At 32.5% G+C, this 15,524-nt stretch overlaps 1 protein-coding gene across 1 annotated transcript in view; it reads right to left on the reverse strand.

Moving 5' to 3' along the window:
- Positions 1–2,545: 2,545 nt before the first annotated feature.
- LOC111087484 (sortilin-related receptor-like) overlaps positions 2,546–15,524 on the reverse strand; it is a gene marked incomplete at its 5' end in the record, with an annotated part of 25,454 nt that continues 12,475 nt past the window's right edge. The window contains 7 exons of the mRNA XM_022394237.1: positions 2,546–2,884; positions 4,664–4,786; positions 6,210–6,335; positions 8,526–8,639; positions 9,903–10,019; positions 11,253–11,414; positions 14,091–14,243. Coding sequence (XP_022249945.1) covers positions 2,868–2,884; positions 4,664–4,786; positions 6,210–6,335; positions 8,526–8,639; positions 9,903–10,019; positions 11,253–11,414; positions 14,091–14,243 — 812 coding nt within the window. The remainder of the gene's footprint in view (positions 2,885–4,663; positions 4,787–6,209; positions 6,336–8,525; positions 8,640–9,902; positions 10,020–11,252; positions 11,415–14,090; positions 14,244–15,524) is intronic.

The raw sequence follows: 15,524 nt of genomic DNA on the forward strand, positions 1-15,524 counted from the left end.
ATTTACTTGTGACCACTCAGTGTACATTCATTCCTTTATTATAATTTTTATTGAAACTACTCCTAGCAAAAAAAATAAAAACAGAATAACTTGAATTTTATTTGTGAAATCTTGTTTTCTACTTGATAATTTAGAAAATTCACTGCCTTGAATATTAAATTCATATCAAAATTTATTATATTAAATCTAATCCTTTATTGCTTGATAATTACTAAACTTGAAACCTAGATGTACCTTAAATGTTTATATATAAAGCTTTCTTGTGTATTAAGCCATATAAATGTTAACAAAGTGTTTATAAATCAAGAAAATATATTTTTTAACATGCATGACTTATTTTGAAGAGCTAAAAATGTTTAAATGCTGGTGAACGTTTATACTATGGATAAGTAAATATTCCAATAGGTGTTGCATCCGTATGGCCGTTGTTGTTTTTTTGTATTGTTTTAGGTTTATAAATATAGCCACAAAACAGATACTAATCATTTATTTTAGCATTTTCCCTTTTCATGATAAGATATCTTGTCTGATAATACTTGTAATGTGCAACAGACATTTTAGTTGATGTACATGTGTATTGTTATACAGCCAGCTGATATAATTGTTTAAATAATAATCTCAACAATTTTCAAGAAAATATCTTCCAGATACTGTTTAATATGTTGTCTTTTAAAATAAATGGACTCTTAAAAAATATTATTGGATTACTTTGAAATTAAAGATCTTGACCTTACTGTTGTGATGTAATTTTTAACATATATATAAGGGTTCTGAAGTGATTATTCTGAGCTACTAAAGTATATAATTAGTGTGTATGAAGTACTAAAAACTACGTTGAAAATCTAATTTAAAACATAGCCAAAGAACTACTCTTAAAATTGTTTCATTCTGTGATTGTTTGCTGTTTAACAAATACCAATTTAAAGCTGTACTAAACACGTAAACAGATTACAAAACTGACAGTAATGAATACAAAATGAATAAACAATTTATTTAAAATTCCATAGTAATGTTTAAACAAGAAATTAAGAAATTGTCCTAAAACCAAATTTTAATTTTAAAGTTGTTAGTAAATGTAATGCATCATCTTATTTTTCATATACCTAAAGCAAACAAAAATGTAACTAATACATTTTAAACAAGATTTCTTATTTTTCTATGACCCTAAGGACATGTCTTCATGGCTCATGAAAGTTTAAAAACCTTCTCAACCTCACAGTCTGCTAGAACTCTTTTGTTACCAACAAAGTTTTCTGCCATTTACATCCGTACTGTTAAGTTCTGTGAAATGATGCACTTGTTCTGTGTAATATACTGGATGAAATCAATAGATCCACATTATTTTTAAACTTAAAGGAGTGTTCAAAATGAAATGTGTGAAAATTTATAAATTTGAACTTGTACTAATTCACATATGCTATATTTGTTTATTTTGGATATTCACGCAAAGTAACACAAGGCAAACTGTGCTATTTGTCCTAAATATTGAATTGTTAAATTAGAGGGGAGGCTGCTAGTCTACTGCACATCTACATACTCTTTTACAACTCTAATGAAATAATTGATATGACATCACTCCTATAAAAAAACCCACAATCTCAAAGTATTCCCAATCTGATCACACTAATCCACAAGGCCACTCCTGAACATTTAATCAGAGTAAATTATATTTTATCATTTTATTTATTTATTTATTCAAAGCTATAATGTTTACATTTTTATTACAGTCACTTCATAAAACATAAAATACGTTTTCTCTCTTTGTATTGTTGAATGTCTTATGTTGTTTTTCATCATTTGGTATTAAAATCATTAGCAAGTATATCAAGCATTAAAATATATTGCACTATTTTAGTTCCTGATAGGATAACAAAGGGAACAAGAAAAAACGTAGGTAAGGGGGACAAGGGGAAAGTCCCCTCATGAAGATGTTAGCATAAATAAAAGTACATATTTCATAGAAAAACATGTTTAATGTGTTGTTAATTATTTTAAGTAAAAGTTATAAAAGTCAGCAAGTAATTCACTGAGACTTGACCAACACATTCTAAAATTCACCAAATTTATAATTCTTTAACTTTAAATTTATTTTAATTCCCCCACCTTTTGATAAATTCCTTGTCATCCTTCTCAATACCAGCTCCTGAAATCGCCCCTGCCTCCAAGGTGTACTTCTTTAAATGAATGAATGTTACAATTAATGTTTATTCCTAATGTTCTGGTTACAAATTTTACTGTTTTATGGTTGAGATTTCAACTTTTGCTTTTTACTGGAAATATAACTGCTTCACTATAATTCTCTATAATATAAAATTATTCCTTTTTTTTAACTTAGATATTCTCATTATATTTTTTATTATTAGATAATTTAGTGACCAGGACCCTATCCTGAGACTTATTTGTATTGTGTACTCATCTTATTACAAGTGTTTCATCACTGCACTGTTACTTTTAATGGCTGTTGATTGTATCCAGTGCCCTAATAATTCATTTTGGGCAATAGATAAAAAGTTGTACATTAAAAAAAAGGATACTTTTCTATATATCAACGAAACATTTTTTTATTAGCACTGATTCAAGTTTGACAAAACACATTTAGCTCAGTACAATATACATATTTTTTTGATAAACAACGACATTAACATGAACTGGTAGAAAGAAAATCACTGATAACACAAATGACTTTAATGAAATTTGTTTGACGCAAGCACCTTTAACAATATCATGATCAATGAATGTTTTAAAACAAAACGTTTTATACCACTTCACCCATTTTAAAAGCTGCAATGAAATTATATTTCACCAACTAGCACAAAAATTAATTAAAAATCTTCATCTTCAGGCACTTCAAGATCTGTACATTGTCTTCATGGCTTCTCACAATCTGAAATAACAACCAACATGATAAATAACTCTGTGGAAATTTAAATGATAAATGAATGGAACAATAAATGAAGATTAAGAGTTTTGAAGCAATTTAAGTTGTATTTTTTCAAGATTAACCCGTGGAAAGCTAAGTAATGGATACATAAAGCAATAAACAAATATTTAAGTGTCTTTAAGCAGTTTAATTGTCATATTGTTTCAAAATTAACCTGGTAGAAAACCTGAGTGGTAAATGCATGAAACATTAAAATAAATATGTTTTAAAGCAGTTTAAGATCTCTTACGTCTCAATTTTCACGTCTCAACTGATGAAAGTGCAAAACGTGTTCGGTAACACCTCGTCTCAAACACGAGACCTTCCGATTTCCAGCCCGATAAGCAAATCATAAGCCACTCATGTTCTAGGTAATTCATTCATTATAATACAAATACAGTGATGATGTTTACACACTGTATTTTCGGAAGTTTTGGATAATTCATTCATTATAATACAAATACAGTGATGATGTTTACACACTATATTTTACGGATGTTTTAGGTAATTCATTCATTATAATACAAATACAGTGATGATGTTTACACACTATATTTTACGGATGTTTTAGGTAATTCTTTCATTATAATACAAATACAGTGATGATGTTTACACTATATTTTACGGATGTTTTAGGTAATTCATTCATTATAATACAAATACAGTGATGATGTTTACATACTATATTTTACGGATGTTCTAGGTAATTCATTCATTATAATACAAATACAGTGATGATGTTTACACTATATTTTACGGATGTTTTGGGTAATTCATTCATTATAATACAAATACAGTGATGATGTTTACACACTATATTTTACGGATGTTCTAGGTAATTCATTCATTATAATACAAATACAGTGATGATGTTTACACTATATTTTACGGATGTTTTAGGTAATTCATTCATTATAATACAAATACAGTGATGATGTTTACACACTATATTTTACGGATGTTTTGGGTAATTCATTCATTATAATACAAATACAGTGATGATGTTTACACACTATATTTTAGGTAATTCATTCATTCAAGGATAACATAATACAGTGAACATTTTTTTAAGTTAAATAATTTTGATGTATTTTTTTTTCGGGGTGGTGTAAAATCGTATGCCAGTCGTACGAGGGTATATCGACTGTGTAACTTGTAATTTAGTACTACTATGATTTTTTGAAGCATCTTAAAATATTTCACAAAATTCAAGCTGTGATCATGGTTTTCATGGAGAGAACAAAATACAGTTAAAACCATTTATACCGAGATCCTGTATTGTTGTCTTTATTTTTGTTTTTCGATAAACAAACATTTCATTCTTTTTTACTGTTTCCAACCGATATTTATCCTGGCTTTTTGATAATATACTCAAGTCTTTTATTATTCATATTTGATATTACTTGATAGAAATACTTATTTGTTGTAAAAAAACAAACTAACGGAATGGACCTGTGACGTCAGAGAGTCCGATGAAGTCATACTAGGGTACAGCTAGGTTTCTTTACAACCAGTTTTGCCCCCACTGGCACAGCGGTATGTCTGCGGATTTACAACTCTAGAAACCGGGTTTCGATACCCGAGGTGGGCAGAGCACAGATAGCCCATTGTGTAGCTTTGTGCATAATTAAATTACAAACAATCTTACAAAATTACAACCAGTTTGAACTTATTTTTGTTGTAGTTTTGTTTATACCAGAGCATTCTTATGTCTCCAGACCACTGATCATTTAAAGTACTTACAGCAGACTTCACATCTGTTCTCGTCACTGTTGTCTCCACAACCGTCTAATCCACTGCACAAGATTGCTGTTGATCGGCATTGACCATTGCCACACTGGAATCCATTACTTGGGCAATTTTCGCCTAATGAAATGATACCAAATACACATATGCTTTTAGCTTTAATAAAGGTTAAAGTTTGGTATACTTGCACATTTTGTACAATAATTATTTAGTTAATTTTAAATAAAGTTTATGCACATTATATGGAAGTATATATGGTTCTAAAAAAACACAATAACTATCTTATAAAGATAAGCTTCACGCTTTTCTAGTATTACTTGATCAATCGAACCAAAAATGGAACCTTTCCGCTACTTAAACAGATCTCATTGCATCTATGATCGTCCTCGATGAAACGTTAGTCAATACATATCCACTTTGTAAAATAAAAAGACACTTACACAAGTTCAGCAACGAGAATACAATACCACCGATACTTACACAAGTTCAGCAACGAGAATACAATACCACCGATACTTACACAAGTTCAGCAACGAGAATACAATACCACCGATACTTACACAAGTTCAGCAACGAGAATACAATACCACCGATACTTACACAAGTTCAATAGCGAGAATACAATACTACCGATACTTACACAAGTTGAATAGCGAAGATATGGTACCACTGATACTTACACAAGTTCAATAGCGAGAATATGGTACCACTGATACTTACACAAGTTCAGCAGCGAAGATTCGGTATCATCAGCACTTACACAAATTTAGTAGCTAAGGTACAGTATCATCAGCTCTTACACAAATTTAGTAGCTAAGGTACAGTATCATCAGCTCTTACACAAATTTAGTAGCTAAGGTACAGTATCATCAGCACTTGCACATATTTAGTAGCTAAGGTACAGTATCATCAGCACTTACACAAATTTAGTAGCGAAAGTACAGTATCATCAGCTCTTACACAAATTTAGTAGCGAAAGTACAGTATCATCAGCTCTTACACAAATTTAGTAGCGAAGGTACAGTATCATCAGCTCTTGCACAAATTTTAGTAGCGAAGGTACAATATCATCAGCACTTACACAAATTTAGAAGCGAAGGTACAGTATCATCAGCTCTTACACAAATTTAGTAGCGAAGGTACAGTATCATCAGCACTTACACAAATTTAGTAGCGAAGGTACAGTATCATCAGCACTTACACAAATTTAGAAGCGAAGGTACAGTATCATCAGCTCTTACACAAGTTCAGCAGTAAGGAGACGTTATTTGCTGTACCTCCAAACTGTAAGGAGTTCTGATACGCTTGGGCAGTTAGAGTATGATTACTATATACACCTCTTCAAGTCAAATCATCAGTCGCCCCTGAATTCCTTCTTGATTTTCTTAATCAACTTTCAGTATAATTTATTAGTAGTAGCAGTATTCAACAAAATTAATAAGTACGTATAAGTAAAGAAATGTGAACGTGACATTCATTAGCCTAACTTTTCTGCTGAGTCACCGGGTAGCTAAACAGTAGGTAAAAACACTATTTTACTGACCGTTTGTGCACATGGCTTCCACTTCGTCGCTTCCATCTAAACAGTCTGTGACTGCATTACACAAGACGTACTGTGGGAAACACTGGCCACTACTACACTGGAAGGCGTTCTTGTCGCAAGTTATTCCTGAAAGAAAGTAAAATACGATGTAGAATGACAATTTGCCTCTTCTATGTCTTGGGTTAGAGGCAAAACAATATAAATATTATGTAACATGTGGAGGAAGAGGCGGAGTCTTCTGTAATCAGAAATCTAACTAAACTAGTGAAATATTAAACTTCCCGGTCCTTGAGGGGCTGAGAGATGTAAAATATTAAACTTCCGGATCCTTGTGGGGATGAGAGGTGTGAAATATTAAACTTCCCGGTCCTTGAGGGGCTGAGAGATGTAAAATATTAAACTTCCAGATCCCTGAGGGGATGAGAGGTGTGAAATATTAAACTTCCCGGTCCTTGAGGGGCTGAGAGATGTAAAATATTAAACTTCCCGGTCCTTGAGGGGATGAGAAGTGTGAAACCTTAAACTTCCGGATCTTTGAGGGGATGAGAGGTGTGAAATCTTAAACTTCCCGGTCCTTGAGGGCTAAGAGATGGTTAGGGGGCTCGTCTCGCAATCTGCGGGTCGTGGGTTCGAGTTCCCGTCACACCAAACATGCTCGTTCTTTCAGCCGTGGGAGCGTTATAAGTGACGTCAATCCCACTATTCGTTGGTAAAAGAGTAGCCCAAGAGTGGGTGGTGATGTCTAGCTGCCTTCCCTCTAGTCTTACACTTCTAAATTAAGGACTGCTGGCGCAGATAGCCCTCGTGTAGCTTTGCGCGAAATAAAAACAAATTTCCGGGTCCTTGAGGGGATGAGAGATTAGCTGATACGCGTGTAATCTCTCTTATATTATTCGGTTAAATTTCTCTTCAGAGACATATGAAAATTTGCTTAAAGGTTCAACAGTGCCCCTCCAAAACCAATGATATCAAGCTCTAATCTTGACGTTGTCAACTACTTGGCTTTCTGCCAATCGAGGGATACTAGCATTAGTTAGCCCTTTATACTAGACAAATTCAGTGTTCTAGTCATTAAATGTATAGCAAGTTTATTTTTTTATCGTCATAACCAATTACCCTATCAATAAGTATAGCAAGTCTTTCTGTCTCTTTCACCCGTATAAAAAAAAAACAAAAACTATGCTAGGACATAAATGTTCCACAACCAATTTGCTCAGTTTACACGTTGAGAACGCTTTATCAAACTTTAGAAATTTTCTAACAAATATTATTGTATGTGAAAATCCGATGAATGAAAAACAACAACCCCGGAACTGTTAGAAAGTTTATTTTCATTGATTTATAATGATTTAAATATCTTACAATACTGGACGTGGGTGTAAAACATTACCTACGTATGTAACCATAGTTCCTGCGCCATCTATTGAATGTCACCACAAACAAAAGTCCATAAAAAATTTCACTCTTTGGGTGTTCTAGATTCAGAGAATTAGAAAAATAACTGTAGTATGTGCAACAACCGTTTCTTTATAATAGAACACAATTTTAAATAAAAGTACTCTCCTCACATCAAGAACACAGCTTTTACTAGGACTGTACGTGAGGGTTTTATTATATCTTTATTGAAGTAATTTTTAAATGTGGTACTGACAAACTGGAGTAAACGGTACCACTTTTAATACATAAAAACATTACAGTTTATATCAATCAAATGTTTGAAAATTTTTAGCTCTGTACATTGAATCATTTTGATGCAATAAGTTGCATTTGACTAAAGAGCACAATACTTCCCAGAAAAATCTTTTTTTTTAGAAAATGTACACTTTTCTAAATTTTTTTCAGTGAGGTATGAATATTACGGTTATTAATTACTAGCACAAACAGCCAACTGTATGGCGGCGTTTCTGCTATTAGTTTTAATAAATATATATATGTGAATCTAGTTAGCCGCTTATGATCTGATTGGGTGGTGGTAAATCAATCCACTAATTGCCTGACCATCACAAGAACACATAGTGAAGGGAGACGAGAGTATAGTTTGTACTCTCGAATAGTTAGTTGGATACAGTATTCTCCATGTTAGCCAAACGTCCTGAGTTCATGCCCCAGTTCCGGAGTTTCTTTTCACTTACAATGATATTTGTTATGTATAAAGTAACACAATATAGCTCCAGGAACAAAAACAGCTTTACTGACCCATTATTCCACCTGACAACTTCGTTAATAGCGTAAACTGCAATGTATCGTACAGTCCATCTCCTTGTGGCGGTCACAGTACAGATAGTGCTCTGAACAACAAACAAACCAAACCCCTACCTTTGTAACATCTGGCCTCATCACTACCATCTGGACATTCCCACTTGCCATTACACACTGATGATCGAGAAAAACACGACCCATCGTTACATTGAAAAGCTTCTCGTGGACAGTCTAGAAAATACAACCAAAAAATACCGACAGCATGATTACATTAATACTTGTTTCAAACATATGATTTTTGATTCATTCATAGTTAAAAACCTATGTTACGTTTAAATATTAATGTACTAATAATTACATGGAGCTGCCTCACTATTTAAATAGTGAAATACATAGAGATTGGAAGTTACTTTCAATAATGTGGTATTTGGCTTGAAGATTATTATGTAGCTCACATAAAAACATAAATACTCTTTTTAATTTGATATGTTCAAAGCCGTGTTGCAGCACCCTTGCTCACTGTATACATTATATGCGTAAATAAGTTTTCTCTATACTAGTTATATTTGTTGTTAAAAGTACAAAAGGTATCAGTCTCTGGTACAAAACCAATGTCTTTAATATAAAATTTGTTTGTAATTTACATGAGAAATTTATACAGTTTTCTCAAAAAAACTCAGCTCCCAAAAGACTATCCAATGAGTAATGAGCAGTAATATCAACCACATAAAATCTTTAATAAAAAAATGATATCTCTGTCAAGTCAAAACAGCTTCCTAAGATTCAATGGAAACAAAATTAGGAATATTAAGTTCACCCATAGATCTCCTGTCCAACAAAACAAGAATTTCAAAGTTGCAGAGCTTTGCTAAAGGATTCATTCAGCAACAGAAATTAAAGTCATGTTACAACCGCCTATCAAAGTTCTTTAAATTTTATGGCTTGTATTCAAAACATGTGTAGTAAATATATTTTACTTGCAAAGTCAGAAAAAAATTAGATGTAATATTGTAATGATTCTGCTATGCTTACTATTGTTCATTAACACTGAGAGTTAGTTAGGCTTTGGGACCTAGTAGCTCATAACCACTTTAGCTTATCAAACATAATTTGTTCCCAGTGACTCAACGATAAGTCTGTAGGTTTACGACGCTAAAAATAGGGTTATGATAGCCATGGTGGGCATAACCCGTTGTATATCTTTGTGCTTGACAAAAAACCAAACCAAGTGTACTTTTCATTTGTAACCTGTGTAGATTTAGAAAATTCATATTGGAGAACTTTAATAGCCAGCATAGCTCATCCTTTACAAAATGCCTACATCTGAGATCCATTTTTTTTTTCTTAACTATTTGGCTAGGGACCGAACGATAAGTGACTTACTATATATATGTGTGTGAATCTAGCATTCGTCTTACAAATTGACTAAAGCGTTACTCAGATAACCTTTTGCATTTCTGTGCTATTCTAATGTAATTAATTAAGTTTACTCACTGTAACGCACGCATTCATCTTCGTCACTACCATCAATACAGTTTTTCTGTCCGTCGCACACAAAGAACCAAGAAACACACTGACCACTTCTGCACTGAAATGTGTCTTTGTGACAACCTGGAAAAAATGAGTTAAAATAACAATAAAATATTTGCAACATCAGAGTAATTTTTGAGCTAAGAATAATAAAATAATTTTGACAACAAATATTTTTGAGATGAATTGAAATACACACATGATTTTCAATCTGAGGCATAAAAACATTGGTTAAGAACAGTATTATTTGGTCTTAAGTAAACAGTAGTTACATATTTGGAAAATGGCGAACTGAGAAGTTCGCAGATAATATATTGAATGCCTAATCTTGTAGAAAATAAGTTAGCAGATTTAATCTCTAACAAAATCAAACACCTGATGTTTGTAACTATTGCTGATTTGTTGGCTTATATTTTAATGAAACATAGAAAGTTGAAAGCAAAATAAAAAATTAGTTTTGGAAATAACTGATCATCTCATGTCTATAAATATATGTCTAAATCATTAAAATTCTAAGTTTATTCAATGGATTCTGAAATATTTATAGCAGTTTGAGAGGTAACACTGAGTTAAAAACTTGCTATGAAAATTTATGTACCACACGAACATCGTCATAATTATAATTATTATTATCATCGCCGAATAGGAGACTTAGTTTGAATTTTGCGCAAAGCTGCATGGGGGCTAGTTGATGTTATCTATACAGTTAAGATCGTTTTTGCCCCTGCAAGCTGATGTGACATATAAAGTTAATACGGGTTTTGCCCCCGTGTGCTGATGTTACCTAGACAGTTAAGGCAGTTTTCCCCTGCAAGCATATGTGATCTATACACTTAAGAACGTTATCTATAAAGTTAAGATCGTTTTTGCCCCTGCAAGCTGATGTGACATATAAAGTTAATACGGGTTTTGCCCCTGTGTGCTGATGTTACCTAGACAGTTAAGGCAGTTTTTTTCCCTGCAAGCATATGTGATCTATACACTTAAGATCGTTATTTGCTCCTGCAAGCTGATGTAACGTATAAAGTTAACACGGGTTTTCCTCCTTTAAGCTGATGTGGCCTAATTTAAGAGTGATAGACTAGAGGGAAGGCAGCTAGTCAACACCGACTACTCTTGGGCTACTATTTTACCAACGAATAGTGGGATGGACAGTAAAATTATAACGCTCCCACGGCTGAAAGGAGAGCATGTTTTGGTGGAACGGGGATTGGAATCTACGACCCGCAGATTGACTGACAGTCGAGCGCCCTAACCACTAGATAGGTAGGAACTTACCAGCAAAAGTATCATCACCGATAAATATGTACTTACCAGTATTATTTGCATTACATGAGGATCTTTTTGATATACACTGGCACCTGCCGTTTATACAGGTACTATAAGGATCTCGTTTTTGACATTCATCTTCTCGGCTGCACGTTTTCCCTATAGAAACAGCTCCAGCAGAAGAAATATTTAGCTGTACAGCAGGAACTGTAAACAATGTATATTACATGTTATATTTAACGTCATTTAACGACCCTTAAATGTAATGGTACAAAAATGCATTTTTACTTCTAAAAACCTTTAGGAATGCTTAAAGAAAACACCAATGACATTTCAATGTTCTGAGAGATATCAAAATATAGCAGTAGTTAACGTGGATTTTAGCAGAGGGTATGATAACGTATCGCTATTTTTAGCATCCATAGAAAAAGTGCTTTATTTGATCAGGATCTAAACAGGTGCATGAAGCAATATTTGTTTATCGAAGGCCTTAAGAATCTTTTACGTTCATGATACTAAAGAAACATCGCCTGTTATTAGCTATTCCAAGCATTCAAGGATTTACAGCTGTATGTTTAGGATTATGTGGATATGTAGCACTAAACAAGAAAGTTAAAACTACAAAACTGAGTTACATGATTTGAAAAAAAGAATTATATCCCTACATCGGCAAATTGCTGTAATTATGTTCGTCTGAGCTGAAGTAGGAATAGTTTGTTTTTTTAATTTTAAGTAACTCAGTTTTGGTAGTTTGACTTTCTTCTTTCAATACCATTTGTACCATTAAAACTTTCTACATTACTCTAGCCAGCTAGGTTAAGTATATATTGATCCCTACTTATCTTTATAAAATTTAAGCATTTTTTATTATACTTGTTTGTTTCCTTTTTATTAGTTAAGGTTATTAACTATTTTATTAGTTATTATTAAGGTTCGTCAATTTTTATGTACGCTTCTTTGTTTGAAGTTAAGCACAAAGCTACACAATGGGCTATGTGTGCTCTGCCCACCACGGGTATCGAAACTCGGTTTCTAGCGTTGTAAGTCCGGAGACATACCGCTGTGCCATTGGGTGGTACGCTTCTCTGTAAAATTCACTTACGTATTTTGAAAATTCGTTGAGATAGTGAAATTTTGATTCAGTCCATAAACAAGTATATAGCGATTTAGGCGGCTTATAAGTACAATAAGCTTTCTTTTTGCTCAACCAATACTGTGAAATATTCACTGTAATATTCAGACATTTTACAGGCGATTTTTATGGCCACCATTTTGTTTCTTCCCGACCCCTACTATTAAGTACTGCCATACTTAATGATACAAGCTCACTCAAATGGGTAACAAGATGTCCCAAATAAATCAACAGTGAAATCAGAAATAGCAGAAATGGGCTATCGTGTCAGTTCTTTAACTAATCCCATTTTAATCTGACGATGGCCCTATTAAAACCTTTAAAAATCTAACATTTGAAAACTTCATAGAAACCTATACTTGTAACAGTAATTTTGCAAAGGTTCTAAGCTAGAGGGTACTTGAAAGATCATGTAAGCCAGCCTAAACATCTGCATGTCCCTACAGGACCAATTATAAAAGTGTATTTTACGAAAGGTGTGCAATCGATTTGGTTTTAGTATATTACAAGGATCAACAATAATTGACAGGTAAAAACAAATATATGCATGTTTAAGTTATTGATACTATAGGTATGATACATTTACAATCAGCTGGCGAAATCATACTAGTTCAATAGTTGTTTGTCTTTAGCGAACCACGTTCATTTTAAAAGGACAGCTTTTCACATGTAGAAATATCGTTGATTTCTTAAAGCTGATGTAAAAAAAAACCCTTGAAATTTAGACTTTAAGCTATAATACAGGACATAAAATATACGATCCTAAGAGTTATTACTGACATTGTATAATGTAAACACATAGAAAACAACATTGTTTTACTTCGGAGAAGTTCTGCATTTACTAATGTGCAAACTTTCATATTTAATTAATAGACACAAAACCTGCATGCAATAACTAACGAAATTATAAGACTCAACCGTCTATCCCTAATTATCAACGTCGTTGTATGTTGATTGTGCCCTAAAGAAGCCGAAAGGCGAAATATTGCAGAGTAATAACTATAAAACTTCCTTGCAAGTTTCCAAATTAAGCTCACAACTGTCAGCGTTACATGAAACAAATCGAAGGGTTATTGGAGGTATTGTGGTATAGATACAACTTTTTATTACCTTTCATTTTACCGATAAAGCAGAAAATCTTAATGAACGTATACCCTGATATGACATCAATAAATGGTAAACTATACACTACTTTATTTATTTATTAGTTTTAACTTGTATAGCCACCTATTGAAAAAGGAAATTACTATTCACTTATTTATCACTTTTGCTTATGGTAGCTGCATTGATGGCTAAAAATGATTACACATTCGGAGAAATAAATTCGGAGGATGTTACTTCATGAAGAGTAAAACAGGATTACATTTTGCTCCTACGGAAAAAAGGACCACTTTTGTGTTATATGTAAGAGTTAAACATACTGTTGGTATGAGTTTTGTACTCATTATGAGAAAAACCTATACACTGGATAGGTGAAGTGAAGAAAAAGTATCATTGGCCACTATTCAGTTCTTCACATTATATAGCCGCACAATAGCAGATGTAATAAATAAACTTAGTATATCAAAAATTGTTTAATTTCGTAGTCTAAGACTTCGAAATTAAACAATTTTGGGAATAGTTTAATTATTATGTGTGTATTAGCACTAATTTCATATTGATCTGAACATAACGATACGGTAGTGCGCAAAATGTGTGATTATAAATCAACATGATTAAATAAACTACTACTTAAACTACTTTACTCCTACCTTCTATTTCCTTTGGTTCACAGCGGAGTTTATTTTTTGAGGATTTGAAACCTTCACGACAATCGCATATAGTTGTATGTTTGTGTTTTTTACAGTAAGCACCAGATGTCGCTGATTCACAATCATCTGAACTCTTGCATTTGTTGCCAAGATCTGGAAAAAATGGTTTAATATTTTTAATCGTATAAACACTTAAAATTAAAATACATACTTTACTTAAGCGTCCAAAATAAGTCGAGGTTTCAAAATTTGATTTTTATTTTTGTATGTTGAGAATAGATGCATTTTAAAATGGCTAAATTTTTTAGTTGTTTTTTGTTTCAGTTTGTTTTTAAGGGCAAAGCTACACAATGGACTATTTGTGTTATGTCCACCACGAGTATAAATCAAATTTTTAGTGTTTAAATCCTCAGACTTACCGCTGAATCATAGTGGTGGGGATGTTTTGTCTCAGAAAATCCGCACAAAAAAGCTAATTGCACCTAATCGTCTCTAATTTTCAGCTGATGGACCATGAATCCCCAGATCCATAGTCCGACACGCTAGTATTAGGGCAAGCCCGACCAAGTGGCTAAGGTAATAGGTACTGAAGTGAAAGATGCTGGTACAAAGACTACTTATACAGGTACACCTAGTACGTGCACATATCCAAAATAATGATTCATAATGACTTAAGTTGAATCGTCCGTAAACGTCTTTGTATTTGAATGTCATTTATTTATTACATGTCGCATAAAGGATGGATATGTTTTGTATTTTTAATTCTTGTCAGTCATTTATATTGGTGTACAAACAAATAGTTAATAATTTCAAAACATTTCTAAGGTTTGGTCTTTAGTGTTGAATATACATGGATTATAATTTTTAAAAAAGTTTTTGAAAGAAAGCTTTTTTTCGATATTCAGATCATCTATGAAGAAGGAAGATTGATAGGATTTCAGGTTTAGATGTTGAATATCTGACTGATCGATAAACTAAAAATGTGAATTTCAGAAAGGCGTCAGCGTTGATGTTGTAGAATAAAAAGATGTTAACATTGGTATGATGACACAAATTTAAATATATATATGTATGAGTGTGTGTGTATATATATATATATATATATATCATTTGATATATCGCACTAGTAAACTATTCAATAATAATTTTCTAGATAATAAACTCCACATTTAAATTACTTTTCTGACTTGGAGTTTCAAGCCTGTTGTTACGAGTCTCAATTGTCCTTTGAATCACACACGCTTCAATAATCTAGCATACCAAATTATCAATTGCTGTGTACAAATCAAATTTTCACGCATTGTTAGAATAGCTTCTTATAGAATAAAGTTTTACTATAACTTGATAGAAAATACAATTTCAGCAACATATTAGGTCGTCAAGAAATTAATGTTCTTTTTTTTAGTTTGAAAAAACCCGAACAACTTGTATATC

Source organism: Limulus polyphemus, unplaced genomic scaffold (assembly GCF_000517525.1).
Source record: "Limulus polyphemus unplaced genomic scaffold, Limulus_polyphemus-2.1.2 Scaffold2208, whole genome shotgun sequence".
Lineage (NCBI taxonomy): Eukaryota > Metazoa > Arthropoda > Merostomata > Xiphosura > Limulidae > Limulus > Limulus polyphemus.